Source organism: Seriola dumerili, unplaced genomic scaffold (assembly GCF_002260705.1).
Source record: "Seriola dumerili isolate Sdu_G_001 unplaced genomic scaffold, Sdu_1.0 BDQW01000331.1, whole genome shotgun sequence".
NCBI classification, from domain to species: Eukaryota; Metazoa; Chordata; class Actinopteri; order Carangiformes; family Carangidae; genus Seriola; species Seriola dumerili.
The window spans coordinates 10,313,179-10,337,057 of NW_019174586.1; the positions used below are offsets into that span (position 1 = coordinate 10,313,179).

A 23,879-nucleotide genomic window follows, 5' to 3' on the forward strand; every position below is an offset into this window, starting at 1 on the left:
TTGTTTTCCTCTGTAAAATGTCTTATGCAATCCTACTGTATATAATAAAAGTACCAACCTGAGGCTGCTGCTATAAATCCGCCTGCCTGCTAGACACAACATGCCCGACTTGCCTCTGCTCTCTCCTGCAGCACTCGCTGCCCTTTAGCACAGATGTAATGTCAGATCAAGCCATCAAATAGTGCATGAAACAAATCATAATTTTCCTATTTATTCAAGCAGCGGGCCAGATGGCAACACAACACACACACACACACACACACACACACACACACACACACACACACACACACACACACACACACAAGCAGCTCACCTCGCCTCTTTGTTATGGAAACAGCAGCTTGGATTAATGCTTAAACTTGTCCCCTGACTTCTTTGCACGGGGGGGGGAGTTCAATATTGCAGGAAATGTGCATGCCATGTCTTATCTGACCATATGGGACACACCCACCCTGCCCTTAGGAGCTAAGGATCAAGGGAAGGGGGAAGAAGTTTTAGAAAGGAGAGAGCAGCTAAGGAAGAGATGAGCATGAGGCGGTTTTTCCGAGCGCACCGGGACGAGGACTACAGTCAGATCCAGTATCTGACGGCCAAGTGCACCCGCATGGCTCATGACAAAGGTAAGTGATAAAGGTCAAGACTTTAACCACTGAGAATAAAGTTACACATTTACAATTTAGGGAAGAGCAAGTGCTGCAGTGTACTGCTTCAACTGCCACTGTTCATGCTGTCTACACTCAAGTGTGAGTTTATTAGGAACACCTGACTAAAACTAATACATGGGATGTAGTTTGTGGTGCTGTTGATTTGTGATGTGTATTAACACAATTCACTGGCACCACAAACTACATCCTCCATAATTATCGTAAAGGTAAATCAACACCTTTAACAAAATGTGAACATGAAGGGAGGATTTACTGTAGAACTGTTGGATTACACTACATTAGTTTTAGACATGTATCCCTAATAAATTACCAACTGAGTGCATGCCTCCTCTAATTCACTATTTTATTTATTGCACTTGAGGCACCAATAATTAACTTAATTTAATGTTTAATTAGGAAAATCCCAGACCCAGTTACACTCTCATAAAGATGATTATCAAAAGTGACAGGGTTAGAAAACCTCCAGCTTTTGTAAAATGCAGTACAAGTTTAATGTAATCTACTGTGTAATTTAACACGCATAGTACTGTCGTATATAAAAGTATATTTACTAGATTTTTGACTTTGTTAGTTTAATGTTTAAAACTAGTTTTGTGACATAAAATGATCCGCTTGCAGAAAATACCATAACTGCCTGAAGAGGTTGAGGCTTTGTGCTTCAGTAGTAACATTAAAGTGTTTGTGCACATGCTCAGGAGTAAACAGTTTACCTGGTTCAAAGGTCATTACTTCAAAGTGAAAATGTGCCTCATAGACAGTAAAACCAAGTAACACAGAATAATCCCATAAAAACTACAGTACACCACGGTGACAATGACCTTAGCAAATGTTGTTGTTTTTATTTTTGTGATGACAACTGTAACATGACGTCCGGGACAGAAGTACAGTCACAATTATTTCCTTTATTTAATCTTAAGAAATGATCAAGTCTGAGGTTGATTCTTCTTCCCTCAGCATCAGATAAAATATCTATGACAGATGTTTCCCCTGGAGACTGATCTGTTTCATAAATATTTCAGCTTTGGCTTTAAAAAAAAGAAACTTGTATTAGTTTGTCCAAAGTGATCAGTGTTTTTTTCTTTTTCTGGACTTCCCATTGTGTTATATGTACGGTAGTTTGCAGAATATGTCGGCTGAATCAACCCTTTAATTACTTTTTATAATTAATTCTTCCCTGTAAATCCAGTGTGATAGTTCAGTGATATGTACCTCTGAAACATGTTTTAACAAATATAACCTCAAATGTGTTACTATGTTTAAAAGACTCCATTCACATTGACTTTTAGCCAAACCATGATTCCATACATCCTCAGGATAAGTGAGCCTTTTGTAATTTATTATTCAAACATAAGTTGTAATGGCTGCAGTGGATTTAATTTGATGATGGCAATTTGTAACAACCACACAGACTCATCTCATCAGCTGAATGCAACAGTCATGATACAACTGTTGTTAGTCATCAGGGCTCTTTGAAGAGCTGCAAATTAAACCTGTATTTATCATAAATGTCTTTTTAATGAACACCTTTGCAGGATAACATTGTATTTAGTGATATAATGAGAGGGTTGGAACAAATTAGAAATCTGTGACCTTTGTCGACCTCTGTTAATGAACAGTGGGAGTTGAAATGATACTGAAAGAGTCAATCTACTGTATGTGCTTGACATGGATGATGAATGATACCTGCAGGGAAGAGGTCTAACAGAAATGAGAGGCTAGTTTTCCAGATGGTATATAAACCTATATTTACAGACTCAATGAAATACAAAATGTTTTCAAAGTCCCAATCCTGTTTTCCTGTGTCAGCTGTTAGATTTCTATTATAACAAAATCCCTCTCCCTCTTTACTCTGGCAAGTAACTAGCACTGCCCACCTACTGAACCACACTTTAATTTTAGCTTTCTGGTAGCCTGTAGTAGTTAAAGGAGTGATACTGTGGTAATAGCTTAGTTTCAGCAGTAAATAAAGGTTACTTTATACCGTGGATTGTAAATTTGGAGAGAGGAGAAAGGAAAGGTCTGCACACTTGGTTCCATAAGGTCAAGCTCTGGTCTTTTGACGTTTATGTTCAAAAGGATGGGAAAAAAAGCTGTAAACAGTAAAAATCTTGCTTTACATTAACATGTCCAAATGGCCTGGATCTTCTGTTCACTCACAGCTGTGGTTTAGCTGCCTGACCTGACTTTGGTGTGATGTCTTGTGTGGCTGCAGCAGTGCTTGACAGGGAGTTCTTGATGGCCAGAGAGAGGGAGAGGAAGCTGCAGAACGACCTGGATGCTGCGAGCGCTCGACTCCTCCACCAGGAGCAGGTGAACATGGAGCTGAGGATGAAGCAGGACCAGCTCTTCGGCAGGATCCACCAGCAACAGGTGACCTGTCGGAAGAGGAGCTGCTCCGTGGGCAGAGAGGGAAAGAAAAGAAAGAATCTCAGTGGTTGAGTTATTGGACAACATAGTATAGTAAGGAAAAAAAACATAATATTATGGAAAGGCATAAAAAGTCATGGTATAGTAAGGCATAAAAACGTCAAAAAAACGTCATAGTATAGTAAGACATGAAATCTGAACAGAAATATACCTAAGGGGAGGATTAGAACACACAACCTTCCAAGTCTGAGGGGACAGTTCCAACCATTGTATTACCGTTTAGTAGTTTGGTTTATAGTATGGTTATCCATAAAAACGTCGTAGTATAGTAGGACCAAAAAAAAATCAATTTTATATTAACGCGTAAAAACGTCATGATATGGAAAGGCATAAAACATCATAAGGTACAAAAATGTCAAAAAATGTCATAGTATAGTAAGGCATAAAAATGTCAAAAAAAATTTCATATTATAGTAAGGCATGAAAATGTCAAAAAACGTCATAGTATAGAATGGTATAAAAATGTGATAAAATACCATAGTATACTAAGGCATGAAAATGTCAAAAAATGTGATATTATAGTAAGACGTTAAAATGTCAAAAAATGTCATAGTATAGTAAGGCAAAAAAAAAAGTCAAAAAACGTGGTAATAGAGTATGGTATAAAAATGTCATAGTATAGTAAGGGGAAAAAAAATGTCAAAAATGTCATAGTATAAGTAAGGCATAAAAATGTTAAAAAAAACATCATAGTATAGTAAGGTATGAAAATGTGATGAAATGTCATAGTATAGAAAGTCATAAAAATGTCAAAAAATGTCATAGTATAGTAAGTCATAAAAATGTCAAAAAATGTCATAGTATAGTAAGGTATGAAAATGTGGTGAAATGTCATAGTATAGTAAAACATAAAAATGTCAAAGAATGTTATAGTATAGTAAGGCACAAAACGTCATAGTATAGTAAGCCATAAATTTGTCAAAAAACGTCATAGTATACTAAGACATAAAAATGTAAAAAAATGTCATTGTAAAGTAAGGAATTAAAATGTCAAAAAATGTCATAGTATACTAAGGCATAAAATTGTCAAAAAACGTCATAGTATACTAAGGCATAAAAATGTCAAAAAACGTCATAGTATAGTAAGGCATTAAATGTCATAGTATAGTAAGGCATAAAAATGTCAAAAAATGTCATAGTATAGTAAGGCATAAAAATGTCAAAAAACGTCATAGTATAGTAAGGCATAAATTTGTCAAATAATGTCATAGTAGAGTAAGGCATAAAAATGTCAAAAAACGTCATAGTATAGTAAGGCATAAATTTGTCAAATAATGTCATAGTAGAGTAAGGCATAAAAATGTCAAAAAACGTCATAGTATAGTAAGCCATAAATTTGTCACAAAACATCATAGTATACTAAGGCATAAAAATGTCAACAAACGTCATAGTATACTAGGGCATAAAATTGTCAAAAAACGTCATAGTATACTAAGGCATAAAAATGTCAAAAAACGTCATAGTATAGTAAGGCATAAAATTGTGAAAAAACGTAATTTGTATAATAAGGCATAAAAATGTCAAAAAACGTCATAGTATACTAAGGCATAAAACTGTCAAAAAACGTCATAGTATAGTAAGGCATTAAATGTCATGGTATAGTAAGGCATAAATTTGTCAAGAAACGTCATATTATAGTAAGCCATGAATTTGTCAAAAAAACATCATAGTATAGTAAGGCATTAAATGTCATAGTATAGTAACGCGTAAAATTGTCAAAAAATATCATAGTATAGTAAGGCATAAAATTGTCAAAAAATGTCATTGTATAATAAGACATTAAATGTCATAGTATAGTGAGGCATAAATTTGTCAAATAACATCATAGTATAGTAAGCCATGAATTTGTCAAAAAAACGTCATAGTATAGTAAGCCATGAATTTGTCAAAAAAACGTCACAGTATAGTAAGCCATTAAATGTCATAGTATAGTAAGGCATAAATTTGTCAAATAACATCATAGTATAGTAAGGCATAAAAAGTGTCAAAAACATCATAGTATAGTAAGCCATGAATTTGTCAAAAAAACGTCATAGTATAGTAAGGCATTAAATGTCATAGTATAGTAAGGCATAAAAATGTCAAAAAATGTCATAGTATAGTAAGGCATAAAAATGTCAAAAAACGTCATAGTATAGTAAGCCATAAATTTGTCACAAAACGTCATAGTATAGTAAGCCATAAATTTGTCAAAAAACGTCGTAGTATGCTAAGGCATAAAATTGTCAAAAAACGTCATAGTATACTAAGGCATAAAAATGTCAAAAAATGTCATAGTATACTAAGGCATTAAATGTCATAGTATAGTAAGGCATAAAAATGTCAAAAAATGTCATAGTATAGTAAGGCATAAAAATGTCAAAAAACGTCATAGTATAGTAAGCCATAAATTTGTCACAAAACGTCATAGTATAGTAAGCCATAAATTTGTCAAAAAACGTCGTAGTATGCTAAGGCATAAAATTGTCAAAAAACGTCATAGTATACTATGGCATTAAATGTCATAGTATAGTAAGGCATAAAAATGTCAAAAAATGTCATAGTATACTAAGGCATTAAATGTCATAGTATAGTAAGGCATAAAAATGTCAAACAAGTCATAGTATAGTAAGCCATAAATTTGTCAAGAAACGTCATAGTATAGTAAGCCATGAATTTGTCAAAAAAACGTCATAGTATACTAAGGCATAAAAATGTCAAAAAACGTCATAGTATAGTAAGCCATTAAATGTCACAGTATAGTAAGGCATAAATTAGTCAAATAACGTCATAGTATAGTAAGGCATAAAAATGTCAAAAAACCTCAAAGTATAGTAAGCCATAAATTTGTCACAAAACGTCATAGTATAGTAAGCCATAAATTTGTCAAAAAACATCATAGTATACTAAGGCATAAAAATGTCAAAAAACGTCATAGTATAGTAAGGCATAAATTTGTCAAATAACGTCATAGTATAGTTACGCATAAAAATGTCAAAAATTGTCATAGTATAGTAAGGCATAAAATTGTCAAAAAACGTCATTGTATAATAAGGCATTAAATGTCAAAAAGCATTATAGTATAGTAAAGCATTTAATTTCATAGTATAGTAATGCATAAAAATGTCAAAAAACGTCATAGTATACTAAGGCATAAAATGTCACAGTATAGTAAGGCATAAAATTGTGAAAAAATGTCATAGTATAGTATGGCATAAAAATGACAAAAAACGTTATAGTATAGTAAGGCATAAAATTGTCAAAAAACGTCATAGAACACTAAGGCATAAAAATGTCAAAAAATGTCATAGTATAGTAAGGCATAAAATTGTCAAAAAACGTCATAGTATAGTAAGGCATAAAATTGTCAAAAAACGTCATAGTATAGTAAGGCATAAAATTGTCAAAAAACGTCATAGTATAGTAAGGCATAAAATTGTCAAAAAACGTCATAGTATAGTAAGGCATAAAATTGTCAAAAAACGTCATAGTATAGTAAGGCATAAAATTGTCAAAAAACGTCATAGTATAGTAAGGCATAAAATTGTCAAAAAACGTCATAGTATAGTAAGGCATAAAATTGTCAAAAAACGTCATAGTATAGTAAGGCATAAAATTGTCAAAAAACGTCATAGTATAGTAAGGCATAAAATTGTCAAAAAACGTCATAGTATACTAAGGCATAAAACTGTCAAAAAACGTCATAGCATACTAAGCCATAAAATTGTCAAAAATCGTCATAGTATACTAAGGCATAAAAATGTCAAAAAATGTCATAGTATACTAAGGCATAAAATTGTCGACAAACGTCATAGTATAGTAAGGCACAAAACGTCATAGAACACTAAGGCATAAAATTGTCAAAAAACGTCATAGTATAGTAAGGCATAAAATTGTGAAAAAACGTAATTTGTATAATAAGGCATAAAAATGTCAAAAAACGTCAGAGTATATTAAGGGATAAAATGTCACAGTATAGTAAGGCATAAATTTGTGAAAAAATGTCATAGTATAGTAAGCCATGAATTTGTCAAAAAACGTCATAGTATACTAAGGCATAAAACTGTCAAAAAACGTCATAGTATACTAAGGCATAAAAATGTCAAAAAACGTCATAGTATAGTAAGCCATTAAATGTCATAGTATAGAAAGGCATAAATTTGTCAAGAAACGTCATAGTATAGTAAGCCATGAATTTGTCAAAAAAACGTCATAGTATAGTAAGGCATTAAACGTCATAGTATAGTAAGCCATAAATTAGTCACAAAACATCATAGTATACTAAGGCATAAAAATGTCAACAAACGTCATAGTATACTAAGGCATAAAATGTCACAGTATAGTAAGGCATAAATTTGTCAAGAAACGTCATAGTATAGTAAGCCATGAATTTGTCAAAAAACGTTATAGTATACTAAGGCATAAAACTGACAAAAAACGTCATAGTATACTAAGGCATAAAATGTCACAGTATAGTAAGGCATAAATTTGTCAAGAAACGTCATAGTATAGTAAGCCATGAATTTGTCAAAAAACGTTATAGTATACTAAGGCATAAAACTGACAAAAAACGTCATAGTATACTAAGGCATAAAATGTCACAGTATAGTAAGGCATAAATTTGTCAAGAAACGTCATAGTATAGTAAGCCATGAATTTGTCAAAAAACGTTATAGTATACTAAGGCATAAAACTGACAAAAAACGTCATAGTATACTAAGGCATAAAATGTCACAGTATAGTAAGGCATAAATTTGTCAAGAAACGTCATAGTATAGTAAGCCATGAATTTGTCAAAAAACGTTATAGTATACTAAGGCATAAAACTGACAAAAAACGTCATAGTATACTAAGGCATAAAATGTCACAGTATAGTAAGGCATAAATTTGTCAAGAAACGTCATAGTATAGTAAGCCATGAATTTGTCAAAAAACGTTATAGTATACTAAGGCATAAAACTGACAAAAAACGTCATAGTATACTAAGGCATAAAATGTCACAGTATAGTAAGGCATAAATTTGTCAAGAAACGTCATAGTATAGTAAGCCATGAATTTGTCAAAAAACGTTATAGTATACTAAGGCATAAAACTGACAAAAAACGTCATAGTATACTAAGGCATAAAATGTCACAGTATAGTAAGGCATAAATTTGTCAAGAAACGTCATAGTATAGTAAGCCATGAATTTGTCAAAAAACGTTATAGTATACTAAGGCATAAAACTGACAAAAAACGTCATAGTATACTAAGGCATAAAATGTCACAGTATAGTAAGGCATAAATTTGTCAAGAAACGTCATAGTATAGTAAGCCATGAATTTGTCAAAAAACGTTATAGTATACTAAGGCATAAAACTGACAAAAAACGTCATAGTATACTAAGGCATAAAATGTCACAGTATAGTAAGGCATAAATTTGTCAAGAAACGTCATAGTATAGTAAGCCATGAATTTGTCAAAAAACGTTATAGTATACTAAGGCATAAAACTGACAAAAAACGTCATAGTATACTAAGGCATAAAATGTCACAGTATAGTAAGGCATAAATTTGTCAAGAAACGTCATAGTATAGTAAGCCATGAATTTGTCAAAAAACGTTATAGTATACTAAGGCATAAAACTGACAAAAAACGTCATAGTATACTAAGGCATAAAATGTCACAGTATAGTAAGGCATAAATTTGTCAAGAAACGTCATAGTATAGTAAGCCATGAATTTGTCAAAAAACGTTATAGTATACTAAGGCATAAAACTGACAAAAAACGTCATAGTATACTAAGGCATAAAATGTCACAGTATAGTAAGGCATAAATTTGTCAAGAAACGTCATAGTATAGTAAGCCATGAATTTGTCAAAAAACGTTATAGTATACTAAGGCATAAAACTGACAAAAAACGTCATAGTATACTAAGGCATAAAATGTCACAGTATAGTAAGGCATAAATTTGTCAAGAAACGTCATAGTATAGTAAGCCATGAATTTGTCAAAAAACGTTATAGTATACTAAGGCATAAAACTGACAAAAAACGTCATAGTATACTAAGGCATAAAATGTCACAGTATAGTAAGGCATAAATTTGTCAAGAAACGTCATAGTATAGTAAGCCATGAATTTGTCAAAAAACGTTATAGTATACTAAGGCATAAAACTGACAAAAAACGTCATAGTATACTAAGGCATAAAATGTCACAGTATAGTAAGGCATAAATTTGTCAAGAAACGTCATAGTATAGTAAGCCATGAATTTGTCAAAAAACGTTATAGTATACTAAGGCATAAAACTGACAAAAAACGTCATAGTATACTAAGGCATAAAATGTCACAGTATAGTAAGGCATAAATTTGTCAAGAAACGTCATAGTATAGTAAGCCATGAATTTGTCAAAAAACGTTATAGTATACTAAGGCATAAAACTGACAAAAAACGTCATAGTATACTAAGGCATAAAATGTCACAGTATAGTAAGGCATAAATTTGTCAAGAAACGTCATAGTATAGTAAGCCATGAATTTGTCAAAAAACGTTATAGTATACTAAGGCATAAAACTGACAAAAAACGTCATAGTATACTAAGGCATAAAATGTCACAGTATAGTAAGGCATAAATTTGTCAAGAAACGTCATAGTATAGTAAGCCATGAATTTGTCAAAAAACGTTATAGTATACTAAGGCATAAAACTGACAAAAAACGTCATAGTATACTAAGGCATAAAATGTCACAGTATAGTAAGGCATAAATTTGTCAAGAAACGTCATAGTATAGTAAGCCATGAATTTGTCAAAAAACGTTATAGTATACTAAGGCATAAAACTGACAAAAAACGTCATAGTATACTAAGGCATAAAATGTCACAGTATAGTAAGGCATAAATTTGTCAAGAAACGTCATAGTATAGTAAGCCATGAATTTGTCAAAAAACGTTATAGTATACTAAGGCATAAAACTGACAAAAAACGTCATAGTATACTAAGGCATAAAATGTCACAGTATAGTAAGGCATAAATTTGTCAAGAAACGTCATATTATAGTAAGCCATGAATTTGTCAAAAAAACGTCATAGTACAGTAAGGCATTAAATGTCATAGTATAGTAATGCGTAAAATTGTCAAAAAATGTCATAGTATAGTAAGGCATGAAATTGTCAAAAAACGTCATTGTATAAAAAGGCATAAAAATGTCAAAAAACATTATAGTATAGTAAAGCATTAAATGTAACAGTATAGTAATGCATAAAAATGTCAAAAAACGTCATAGTATAGTAAGGGATAAAATGTCACAGTATAGTAAGGCATAAAATTGTGAAAAAATGTCATATAATAGTAAGGCATAAAAATTACAAAAAACGTTATAGTACAGTAAGTCACAAAACGTCATAGTATAGTAAGGCAAAAAACGTCATAGTATAGTAAGGCATTAAATGTCATAGCATAGTAAGCCATAAATTTGTCAAAAAACGTCATAGTATAGTAAGGCCTTAAATGTCATAGCATAGTAAGGCATAAAAATGTCTAAAAATATAAAGCTTAAAACTGTCACAGTATAGTAAGGCATGATATTTGGTCGCAGAAGTAGGGTTTGAACCCACAACCTTCCAAGTCTGAGGTGACAGCGCAAACCATTGCACTACCATGCTGCTCCATCACCAGTTCAGAGCATAAAAATGTCATAGTATAGTAAGACCAGAAAAAAACTCTTTTCATATGAAGGCATTAAAACGCATAATATTGTTAGGCATAAAACATCATAGTATAGTAAGGAATTAAAATGTGATAAAACATCATAGTGTAATAAGGAATAAAAATGTCAATGAATGTCATATTATAGGAAGGCATAAAAATGCCAAAAACGTCATAGCTTAGTAAGGCATAAAAATGTGATAAAGTGTCATATTATAGGAAGGCGTAAAAGTGTCAAAAAACGTCATAGTATAGTAAGGCATAAAAATGTCAAATTATAGTAAGGCATGAAATTTAGACACAGAAGCAGTCCAGGGTAGGGTTCGAACCCACAGCTTTCCATGTCTGAAGCGACAGTTCAAACCATTGTACTACCATGCTGCTCCAACACAAGTTTAGAGTATGGGAATCCATAAAAACGTCATAGTATAGCAAGACCAGAATAAACTCATTTTATATTAAGGCATAAAAACGTGGAAATATTGTTAGGCATAAACCATCATAGTATAGTAACGTATAAAAACGTCAAAAATTGTCATAGTATAGTAAGACACTAAATTGGAGACAGAAATAACCCAGGGTAGGGTTCAAACCCAGAACCTCCCAAGTCTGAGGCGACAGTTGGAACCATTGTACTACCACGCTTCTCCTTCACAAATTTAGAGTATGGGAACCCATAAAAAAGTTATCGTATAGTAAGAACAGAAAAAAATCATTTTATATTGAGGCTTAAAAACATCATAATATTTTTAGGTATGAAACATCATAGTATATTAACGTATAAAAACGTCAAAAAATGTCATAGTATAGTAAAGCATAAAAATGTGATAAAACAGGGCTGTTGAGTGGCGCAGTTGGTTGAGCAGGTGACCCATATGTAGAGGGTACAGCCCTCACTGCAGTCAGTCCTGGTTCAAATCCTGCGTCGGACGGCCCTTTACTGCACGTCATTCCCCCTCTCCCTGCCCACCCATTTCCTGTCTCTCTCCACTGTGCTATCAATAAAGGCACAAAAAGCCCCAAAAAATAATACAATTACTTGTATAGTAAGGCATAAAAAGTCATAGTCCATATAAAACCCTACACCCTTGGATTTTCAACAAAATGTAATTTTATTTCAACCTCAAACATTGTTGTAGCAATTACACTTGTTAGGAAACATCAACAGAGTGATTTTTTCTTTTTAAACTTATTGGGTTTTTTTTTTATAACAGCAAAACAGACCAAAACAAAACACAGAAAAAACACAGAAAAAACACAGAAAAAAGCGAAACAGACAGGGTCATCATAGGTTAGGCAAAGTGCTTGACATTCATATAAGACAATATATATAGTAATTAAAAATAAAAAAGGTACAATAAAAAAATGGAGCGGTGCTATATTACATTGCATTAACAAGATGCATGTACTTTGGAGTCCTTTATTTCTTTTTGTGTCCTTTAAAAGCATTGTGGGTCCTCGTGATCCATGACTTTGGTAGTATAGTCAAGGGGGGGTGCATCTCAGCACAAAGGTAAGAAAACAAAGCCCATCTAACTTTACAAATACACAATATAGACATATAACATTTTCATTTCTTCCAGTATTTTTCACATTTTTCAGTGGCATGTCTCAGGGAAAACGTCAATCGCTGCATGATATAAATTTCCTGAACTATTCAGAGTGATTTTTTTTTAAATTTGTGTCATTTAACCTTGTAGTGTTTAACCTCATTACAGCCCCATAATTTGAACGAACAGAGCCATGACCATACCAACAGGCCACCTATGCTGCAATTACAGTAATTACACTTTGAATAGGGCTACCAGTAAGTGCCGGTGTGAACATACGGTAAATGCAGAGAGTTTTGGCAGCAGTTACCAACCTCTTTGGGTTTTTGGCTGCTCGACACAGGCTGCATACAGTAGGTGTGAGCAGTTTAACTAAAGAGCGATTAGTTTTGCTTTCTCACACTGTTTGATTTCGATGCTTTTTAGAGGCCTGGATCCAGTACTTCATGGGACAAAAGAAATACAAGAGAAAAATGTTGCTGTATTTTGGCTTCTTTCTTTCTGGATTGGGAACATTTTGATTATGGGACTTAAAGAGGATTTTCTCAGCTGTTCTAGAAAACTTCAATGGTATTTGTTTGACATTTGGAGTGTGTTACTCACCCACTCTGTTCACATAGATTTGATATAGTTTCAGGTTTGAACTTGCCACAAACTCTTTGACCTGCATGTATACTGCAGGTGTGTTTGGTATCAATTGTGCAGATAATAATGACGTCTCCAGGGAGATCTGAAAAGGTCTATGGTGTATGCTATAAAATAGATGGTGGAAACAGTGGAGACAGAGTAATAAAAACACAATCATAAAAAAGGAATGTTTATGTGTAAATATGCATGTACATTTGCACAGATTACCTAAATGTTTACACTTAATGCCGTGCATGTGTGTATAAGAGGAACTGTGTATCATCAGTAAGTCCATGTGTCTCTCCTGCAGGACCTGGTGGACTCGCTGCAGCAGCGTGTGGTCCTGCTGGTGGAGGAAAGCTCCCGGGACGAGGAGCTGCTGCAGCAGGTTGGCTCAGAGCTGCTGTTTCTGCAGAGTTCCGAGGTGAAGCTGGAGGGCCTGGTGGAGGAGCTGCACGCTGAGGCACAGCACAGAGCTGAGGTAGCAAAGAGCCTCCAGGCGGAGCTGCATGCTGAAACCCAGTGCAGGGCTGAACTGGCGGAGAGACTCCAGGAGAAGCTGCGCAGGTGGGCCCACAGAAGCTGTCATCTCATTCCTAACAAAGCACAGGAAATTTAGCCAGAGACAGTCGAGGATAAAAAACTCAAACTGAATTAATCATCACTTTAATTTGACACAAAATTCTAAATGAATTAGCCACATGCTGCAGCTCTATATACTACTCTTCTGTTTTGCTGTTAGCATTCAACAAATCAATGACACTTTGCACTAACAAACAGGAGAACAGGAAAACTACCAAGAGGGAGCAGAATGTTTTTTTTCTAGACATTCATTTTTTGTTCATTGTGTAACTTATACAATCAAACCTAGGTGTACCCTGCAGAGCACGCCCTGATAAACATTAGGAATACAGTATACATGACTGCATGCCACAACTAATCAGCCCGTACATCTCTAACCCTGAGGAGTTTGACAATAATGCACAAGATCTTTATCACAGGTTCCTGAATAGAAAGAAATTAAATAAATGAAAATATGATTTAAACCACATTAAGCGACAATAAAAGGGAAAAACTGGATGTTTTAACCTCCTTGTGTGGTCAAATCAGATTCACAGTTTAGTGTACATTAATAGTAATAACTGCACCTCAGCAGACAAGAAGCTATGGAGGAAATACCTGAAGAAAACGACTGTGGAAACCTGTCACTCTCCATGTTGTTCTTAGCCGCGTTGAACTGTTTCTGAGTCGATTTAAACACATTCCTCCATGTTTCACCCAGCTGTTAAAACTGAAGCAAATATAAAAACAAAACAGTAATGTTAAAGATAAGGCCGCAGACGTAGAAGAGAAACATTCAAATGAATAAAAAAGTCTGATTACCATCTGCAGCAAACCGGAGCCAAGTGAAGCTCTCACCCTCAGCTCAAACTGTTGTCTCAAGACTGAACAAAAACAGTTTGAACGTGTGATTTTTAAGTTGTCCGATCTGCTGACTTTAAATCCCTGCGGAGAGTCCAGAGAGTTGGCATAGTGTCAGAATATGTTATCACATTATGATTCAGGGAAACAGCAGCCGAACAGGAGGAGAAGATGAAAGAAAATTATTATTGAGGCCAACATAAAATACATTAATGCAACTGTGAAAATAAATCTCACTCACTCGTCTGTGAGGGCTGAAAACAGAAATCCAGATTCATAGATACATCAGATGAAGAAACACCTGTAAAAACAATAAGAATGAGAAAAAGTACTTTGGTTAAGAGCAATCCAGGCACCAAACAGGCATTTATTACAGACTTATAAGACCTTAAATGAATTTTTTTTCTAATTTATTTTTACCATTGACTGTTTTTTACTAGTGAAAAATGAAATGGTAGAGAAGTAGACTTTTTTTGTTTTGTTTTTGTGTTATTGTAAGGCGTTCATGTGGAAAACAGTGTGCCAAAAAGTAAATCAAAGGTAAATTTTAATTAGTTTTTGTGTGTATAGCAGCTTGTAAACCTGGTGCTGACAACTCCATCTATATGTTAAGCTTATCTTTGTGTATCTGTCCTCAACAGTAAGACAGTGGAGGTGGAGGAGCTTCGAGACCTCAACAAAACTCTGACAGAGGATCTGAAGGATTCAAGCAGAGCTCATCAGAAGGAGGTGAGGGAAATAGACTCAGCTCTGCCTCAGTTTTTTTTATGTGGGTACCAAGACAACCTGAGGCCTCTCTGAAGTATTAAGAAACTTGAGAGGTTCTCTTTGTGTTTCAGCTTTCAGACAGGTAAGTCTCAGGCCTTTAGAGAGGCTGCAGCAGGACCCAACTGTGGGTTAGTTGAAATCACCCTTGTTGTGATGCACCAACAACTCTGCTTAGCCAATCAAGATGCACAGCACTGGCTGCACTTGTATTTAATATCAATATACATTAGTATAGTGTATCATGTATAGTGTATAGTGTATAGTGTATCACTGAGTAGTATATTTAAAAATGCAGTAGATAAAAACTTGTAACTATGAACATTTTGATAAGGTTCCCACTAGACAGTAGAAAGAAAGTCTCATAAAAGAGTTTAAAAAAAGATAAAACTTTATTATCCATCAGAACACGACACAAGTGTGTTATCAGTATGAATAAATGAATAAAGACACATGGTAGATTTCTTTAGACAGAGGATCTATAGATAATTTTTTTTCTGTACTTGTGTAATATTGGCTGATGACAGACAAATATACTATAAATCTTAATTCTGTAGCAGAATCTTTCAGTGTTTAATGTGACCTAATAAATAAAAACACACAGTAGATTCCTTTTTACCAAATGATAGAGGACCTACAAAATAAAAGCATGCCAGAGTTGCTGTAAAATTTCAATGTCCATGTTCAGTGTGATGTGAAATGTAAACATTAAGAGATTCTGTGGTCATTGATTTGACATTGTGAGCTGAGTTTGTGACATGATGCTTCAAAGCCATCTGTTACTTGTGGCTGCAATCCCACTTTAGTCCAGCAGGTGTCAGGACCGGACACTTTATTCAGCAGCCTTTGCTCTTCTCTGAGTGAATGTTACATAAATAGATAAGTAATGGAGTTTTAATGGTTTTACAATGAATCCTGAGTATTTCTCTTTGTCAAGCTTGCAGCCAAAACTCCTTCAGAAATAATGCAGCGCAGCATCAGCCGGCTGCCAGCTCCTGCAATCTGAAGTGATGGATTAACGCCGCTCATGCTGTCTCAGGCTAATTTTGGTCAATGCGGCAGTGTGCCAGTTAAAAACAGTGAATTACAGCCCCACCGCTGGACTTTGAATAATTAATTTTACGAAACATAAAACCTCAAGGTTCAAATTTATGTAACGCAGCCAAATTTTAAAAACTACCACCACCCCAGAGAGAGCACACTAATTCAGATTTTGCTGGCATTAGGTTTGCATTAGTGTGTGTGCGGTCTGGGCATTAGTGAAACATTCTTCCACACTGTCAGGAGTTTCTTTTTTATTTACACTTGGCCTCAAAGACTCACTCCCTCACTGGCCTCTGCTTTAACCAGTCCATCACACAGCAAACAGTCCAGGTCTACAATTATCTTTCCTGTGAGATCTGCATAAGTCCAGGAGAACAAAACAACAGACTGCAATGTCAGAGACAAACTTAATGAGAACATTTATTTGCGGTGGATCAAGCCTGTAAATTATTGTGAAAGTCATGGGAGTCAAAGATTAAGTCTGACTCCACTGCGTTTGCTCATCTTTCCAGATGACAGCAGTGAGTCGTTTTTCTGATCTATATTTAAGCCCAGACAGACATCCACACCACAAATACCCTCATTACTTCCTGCTTTCTTGTTGTTGTTTCAATCACATCCTGGATTTAGACGTAATAAAATTATGTTCTGTTGTTTTTGTTTTTTTTTTAAAGGTGAGAGAACTGCAACAGGAGAATGAGGGAAGTCTGAGGAAACTACAGGAGACAGCAGAACAGTTTGAGTGGCTGTGTCAGCAGCAGCGCTACTGGATATGTTGTGTGAAGAGGTGGGTGTTTTCTCCCAGAACAAGGAAGCACATTACCTGATCAAAGGACATTAAACGCCTCTTTCTCAATCAGCCTCTTACTGTAGAAGATGGTATCCTGCATGAACACACTATAAATTTGTCTCTGATCTTTTCTCACTGGCTTGAAATGTGTGGAACGGAGTTGGAAAATGGTGCTGACGGGTATTTCCGTGCACCAATTAAACTTTACAAGTATAAAAAATAACAATCAGAGTCTGATGACAGCCGTTGAGTTGTTTGCTTATGTAGCCGCTGTCAATCAAAGCTGATTAAACCACAACCACACAGTCCCTGATGACGTAGACATGCTCAGCTCAGATAGAGTTAGTTAAACACAAATACTATTAGAAACCAATCTTTTAAGGAATCTGTAACTACCAAATTAGTTTGTAAGTAGTGTTCAACTTCATCTGAAAGTGTTTATAGCTGTTCCAAATGGCCACATTACAAGACTGCCATTATAGAGAGGTGCGAGATGCAGTGAAGCACACAAACAGGACCTTTGGACAGTCAAAAGTTACTTCATTGTTGAATCCAGCCAAGATGAAGTGGGGTGACGGGGTTTCAGATGCTGTTTGATGATTATTATAAGCATTTCATTTCAAGCACACGGATGCCTTAAGTCCTAAAACCAAGACGCTAGCTCTAATCAGACTTTCAGCTGAAATGAATTGTGAACTGTTGTTCCATGTTGTTATGAGCCATGAATTGGGTTCACCTCCGTGGATAAATATTAGTATCTCAGCTGCTAATCGTCCATATCTGAGCTCTCACTATCTTTTGTACATGGTGCATTAAGACCATCTGAGTTTAACCTGCTGCATAATCAGAAATTATAGGGATGTAAATCCATGGCGCTGTTAAAACCTATTTCTGTAGATTCAAAGACTGTCTGTTGAAGGAGAGAGAAGCTCTGCTGCAGCAGGTCAGCAGGCTGGAAAAGAAAGCTGAGAAACTGAAGACGAGCTCCCATGATGACAATCCCACACAGAGCCTCCTCTGCCCTCTACAGGACACTGAGCACTGTGACAGGTAAGAAATAATGAACAGACAGGAAACAGCTATTGTCTGAATCCTAACAACAGGTGTCACGCCCAGACAATAGCCCCAAATCTGTTTACATTTTTTTGTAAATTCCGTCTTTATTTATACTACAATCCTGCAACATACTGTACCTGTGCAGTACACTTATCACATGAAATAAAGAAGAAAACATTCCTCTACATGTCCCATTACCTTGCTTGTTCCACTTCCTACACACTTTCCAGTACAACATGAATCTACACAGCGTTTACATGTTTAACCTGCCTGTCTTTTGCAGCAGTATAACATCGTGGGATGCAGATGCAGTGGCTGACTTGGAGTGTGAGGTGGAGAAATCAGACACGTTGTATGAGGAGCTCTTTAACCAGGTATTACCTTTACTTCTCAAAATGTCTTTACATTTCAGAGTGCAGCAGTTCAGTCTGTTCAAATCTTGGGGTTCAGAAACACGTGCAAACCTCAGGGGTGAAATATTAGAGATTCATTAGGAAGGTTTAATATTCATCTTGTTATGTTTACCAATCCCCAGAGGAGTTGTCGTGCTGGCAGGTCTTCCAGAAATTAGAGGTACGTCTTGGGCGTTCTCTGTCTGATGCAGACTGTTAAAAGTAAAGAAGATTTGAAGTTAAGATATTTTTCATTTTCCAATAATCTGCCTGTTGTTTTGTTGATTGTTTTATCTATAATATGTCAGGATGTTACACATCCCCACAGCTCAAGAAGATGTTTTCAAACTGATTGTTTTATTGGGAAAACAGTGCATAACCAGTATATTCAGTGACAAAGAAAAGCATTAATTCATCATATTTGAGGAGTTAGAACCAGAAAATGGTTGTCACTTTTGCTGGGAAAATTACTTAAATTATTAATTAATCATCAAAATAGTTGTTGATTAATTATCCATCAATAATAATAAATCATAATCAAATATCTGTTGCATGTCTAACGTGAAAGTTCAAATGCTCACCAGCTCCCTGAATGAATGAACTTTAACAGGACCCTTGCAGAAACCTGTATTTTAAGAGTGACCATGTCTGTATTAAAACATTTCTGGACTAGAGACAAGGACTGATCTCAGGATTGAAATAGAAGACATCCAAAAAACAGAGCTAATATTCATCTGGGCGCGACTGCCAGTCCCTACGGGAGTTGACATACAGCCAGAAACTCTGAAACTTCATGGGTACTGGAGTATCATCATTGTTTTTGTCTTTTAAAGGTTGCTTGAATGCAATGCTTTATGCAATCAATGGGTAACCGCAGAATGTTTTTGTAAAGAACCCCTTAAAAGCTTCTTACAATGTGAACATTCACAGTATGTCCAAGACAGGACGCACAGGCCGGTCTTTGTTGGTGAAATTCAGATGCTTTATACACTCATTCCTCCCACCTGACTTTTTGAAGAAGTATGGGAATGTCACACAAATTGCTACTGATCATGAACTTAGGTTTTTCCCTTGGTTGAATGCTGCTTGTTGAGAAAGCTTAAACTTAGGTCAATTTTAGCCATTTGAACAAGAAACCAAAGCAGCTGTTTCTCTGGTACAGGGCTATTTTATCATCTTATCAGAAACAGGTACATATTGACTACAGTTGTCTTCAGTTCTTATTAGATTTTATAAGGAGTAACTTTCTTTACAGTGATTGACTCAGTGTTTTAAAACCTCTGGAGCAGAGACAACTGCAGCTCTCAAGGGTGAAATTTTAGAAATCCAAAACACAGAGCTAATATTCATCTGGGCACAGCTGCCAGCCCACTGTGGGCCTGTTCTGGTGCCAGGGTTGTCAAAACTGATCCTGCATGGGTACTGAAGTCTCATCAGTGTTTTTATTTTGTCTGTCTGCTGTGTATTATCACGAGGACATGCAAATCTATGAAGTATTCAGCCGAGTATGCAGAGAGGAGGAGCATGGACGATCAACTGTGCCACTGGAAGACATTGCAGTACCATCAAACGGCCACAAGAGGGCACAGGGGAAACCGATGGATTGGGGTCATAATTCATGGTTTTTAGTCATAACATTTTTGAACAGACATTCATGGTTCACATTGACTTAAGTGATGCCCTGACAGATCAAAATAAGTTAGTTTGTCCAATTGTTTGGTTTATGATCAATTACCAGGAAAACTAATTACACTCCCATCAGTCTCAGCTGTACTATGTGCTTATTAACAAATGGTTAATACACATGAAACACAAGCACTGGTGAACATAAATATTATCTTTTAAATATCAGCACTGTCCACCTGTTTTATGTGCATTTTTCAATTTGAAAAAAATTTGAAACATTGGGAATTTGAAAAAAAAAAAAATTGCCTAAGGCAGAAAAATTGTTGTATTGACAAAAACAAAATGCAACACAGTGCAATAGACACAGACTTAGTGAATAAATCATTGAGCATGTGACCTAATTGTAATTGAAGAGACTGAAAATAGCAGCAGAAGAAAACATCAAATCTCTGAGGAGCAATAATGAGACTGTTAAATTCCTCAAATTGATACATGAAACAAAAACAAATGCCATATTTCCATCATGTTTTCTTCATTGTTTTTCACCATCTGGGGTTTGACTGTCGCTCTTTTAATTACATCCTCTTGTTGCATCTACTTCTTCTGCAGTGGTTTTAATGGCAGCTGATGGTACAATTAGGACCAACAGCTGCTTATCTTGATGAAACCAACTCATAATATTTGAATAACAGCAGTGGATGGAAATGAACATCAATTTGCATTTTCTTTTGCCAAATTTCTTAAAATTCTGTTAAAATTTGTGCTACATTTGGATGGAAACCTGTAAATATTATTGTGACCGTGTGTGTCACACTGAAAAAAAAAGAAAATCAAGGTATTTATCTGTGGAAATAGTGAAAAGCTAAAAATGTTGAATGAATATGTATGAATATGTGAATTATTTCCTGGGTATATGAAGAGCTCGTATATGCTCGTATATTCTCTTTGTCCAGTCGAGTTGAAACATCATCTTTTCCAGCCTTACTTTTTTGGGAGCTATAATCCAGTGTGCAGACTCATACTTTTTTCTACACAAAGAACTTCTCATCTTATATAAACAGGCACTTTACAGGAATACTCAAAGTCTTTAGGTAAACATAGAGGGACCCCAAAATGTGCCATGTGGAACTTCATACATATATTAATATTCTAAAGCTGAGGTTCATACTTACCAGCCTTTTCTTGTCTTTTAGAAAAGATCCTCTACCTTTTAGAGTAACAGTCTTTCAAATTCTTTGGACCAGAGACAAGTGAAAATCTCAGGGGTGAAATTCAAATTCAAAACACATAGATATTCATCTGAGGATGACTGCCAGCCCCCTGTGGACTTGTAGTGCTGCCAGAACATTCATAAAACTGATACTTCATGGGCACTGGAGCCTCATCAGTGTTTTATTTTTTCTGTCTGTCTGCTTTAAAAAAGTTAAAGGGCTTTGAGGAACTTTTGATTGCAAAGCCATTTTGCAATCAAACAGGAACCCCGCAATGCTCCACAAAAAACTCCTTTAGGAAGTGTTCACAAATCCTGACAGGACCTCAAACGCTTCATCCTCCTGGAGTATTTTTTTAGTGAAGAACCCAAAAGGTGTTTGCTGGCTGCTGTGGGATTTTTTAAAAGCTCCCACATCGTCAGAGTGACAAGTTCAGTGTTTTTAAAATCTGTGGATAAGAGGAGATCTGACAGACAGAACATAAGGCTAATACTCGTGTGCGGATGACTGCCAGTCCCCAGTGGAGCTGTTGTGCTGCCAGAGCCTTCAGAGATTGCTGATACTTTCTGTGCACTGGAGTCACATCAGGCCTTTTCTCTGTCTGTCGGCTGCACATGGCTTCCTCCCAAACCGTCCAGGTCCTCTTCCAAAGCAGCAGAGCAATGACTAATAATGACTGGAGGGAGGTGATTGCCAATAGCCTCTGTGCTTCATTCCCCTCACCTCTCACGGGCTCTGCAGTGCATTTCTTGGGATAATTATTGTGATTGAGTGCAGATGATGCAGGGAGTTCTTTTTCTTTTTTTTTTTCAGTCGCTGCTGAGCTGAGAGAAGGGAGGAAATTTAGCTGGAGGAGCAGGGACTGCCGGAGACATAAAGGAAACAGCCATGATAAAACACATTACTAGCTCTGACATGATTTATATAAATGGCAGATTCTCCGTGTGTAGACATAAGATATGTTCTTAGATGACACGGAGATAGAACGATGTTCAAAACTTTCAAGTTGTATATCAGTGAACTTCAGTTCAAATAACATTTGTGCAACTTCAATCAAGACTGTGCTGAATCTGGTGGGCAAGTCTAAATGTTTGTAGGTTACATAAAAGTTTCAGCAGAATTTTCAATGACGATTTCAATGTGTAGTATGGGTTGAAATCAGTGACTGTATGGACTGATTTAAAAATTATCCCGGATATGAGCACCGCCATCAAAATTTGGAGGTAGAGTCTGCATAGTAGTGATCAGGTAGTGGAGCCACGGTATCGAGTTCCTGCTCATACATCCACTCGACCCGATAGCCAGGATTAACAGCTGTCAATCATGATGTTACACTCTGTTTTATAGCATCAAATATCTAATTAAAACCAAACTCATCAGAAAAATGAACACGAACATACGTCAGACTGATAATAACTAAAATGACAGAAACCGTCTTTGGGAAAAATTTATTTCACATGTTCTTTGATTTGTTAGTTTGGCTCACCGCTAATATGGAGAGGGCGGGGTTTATGACCAACACTGCAGCCAGCAGCCACCAGGGGGCGAATGAGATGTTTTGGTTTCACGTTTAGGGAGCTGTCACGTCGTTGATCTTCACATACAGTCATTGGTTGAAATATGCAAGCGTGTATACGTATATAAAGTTGCATCAGTCAAGCCAACAATGACTAATGTAGAAATAGATAATTATGTCCTGCAAGGCCACCATACTATGGCTAGATGTAAGGGACAGCCTCCACTGTGTATGAGGTCTTGATTGGTTAAGCAGCCAATCACACATGAATATGTTTTTTGGGCACAGGATTAGGAAGAACTAGTGTTGAATTAGTGTGTATTGCACAGCTGAGACAGCGCCAATTAGGGCAGAAAATACAAAATAGACTCATTTTGTAGTTAATTTGATTCTGTTTAACTTCACTTTAATTAGCCCTCTCCTGACCGACCGCCGCGGCTTTGCAGGACGGAGAACAGCGTGTTTTCTTTGTGTTAGAAACTGTGACGTCAACTGAAGGACCTTAATATGTGACCTCGATGTCCCCAAACACTTCTCCTCCAAATTTAGCTGAATTTTATCCTTGATATCTCAACATGCTCTGACCTTTAGATACTTACTTGGACATTTTTTCCTGAAGGCATTTTCTCACCCTGAGTTCCCCTTCTTGCACACACATTATGTTTATTGTCTTTGGTCATCTTCACTTACAGTTTATTTTTCTGTCCTCAGGCAGGGAGTCCTATCAACGGACACCAAAAACCTCCTTGAGGACAGAAGCCTGGAGCCTGGACTCATCTTTGTTTTCTCTTCCCACCTTCTGCAAACCAGAAGATAATGACTAGATGTTTATGTGTGTTGTTAGCTATGTGGAGTAACTTCCCAGTCATTGTGTAAAAAACCTAACAATCCTGGAAAAACATACCTGTGAAACCAAAAATTCACTCTTTGTCTCCCATAATTGTTCACCTGTCTTGAAAAGAATCTGCGTTATGATATATGACTTCACTCACTATCACTGTACTATGTTCTCCTATATCCTCCTTTTACTGTGACACATGCACATCACATGTGCTGAATGTAGTCTGCTCACATTTTGCTGTAATTGTCCATTATTCAGACCTTGTAATAAACACCACT

General features: G+C 35.8%; 1 protein-coding gene across 5 annotated transcripts; it reads left to right on the forward strand.

Moving 5' to 3' along the window:
- Nucleotides 1–467: 467 nt before the first annotated feature.
- On the forward strand, nucleotides 468–23,879 carry LOC111232450 (centrosome-associated protein CEP250-like). 5 transcript variants are annotated; one of them, XM_022759975.1, is made up of 9 exons: nucleotides 468–623; nucleotides 2,881–3,038; nucleotides 13,249–13,505; nucleotides 15,002–15,089; nucleotides 16,844–16,956; nucleotides 17,857–18,009; nucleotides 18,299–18,389; nucleotides 18,551–18,588; nucleotides 23,472–23,879. In XM_022759975.1, exons 1-8 carry the CDS (start codon nucleotides 527–529, stop codon nucleotides 18,584–18,586), a joined length of 993 nt encoding a protein of 330 aa, XP_022615696.1. In that variant the 5' UTR covers nucleotides 468–526; the 3' UTR covers nucleotides 18,587–18,588; nucleotides 23,472–23,879. The 5 variants fall into 5 exon arrangements, with proteins under 5 accessions (XP_022615696.1, XP_022615700.1, XP_022615695.1 ...); XM_022759979.1 differs by lacking the exon at nucleotides 18,551–18,588 and having other exon boundaries at nucleotides 2,828–3,038; XM_022759974.1 differs by lacking the exon at nucleotides 18,551–18,588.

What these genes read in the sequence shown, in the direction of transcription:
- LOC111232450 (XM_022759974.1), top strand. Translation starts at nt 527, where the DNA reads ATGAGCATGAGGCGGTTTTTCCGAGCGCACCGGGACGAGGACTACAGT. An exon ending in TGGATATGTTGTGTGAAGAG is followed by an intron (nt 16,957 to 17,856) that starts GTGGGTGTTTTC and finishes CTATTTCTGTAG; the next exon opens with ATTCAAAGACTGTCTGTTGA. An exon ending in GACACTGAGCACTGTGACAG is followed by an intron (nt 18,010 to 18,298) that starts GTAAGAAATAAT and finishes TGTCTTTTGCAG; the next exon opens with CAGTATAACATCGTGGGATG.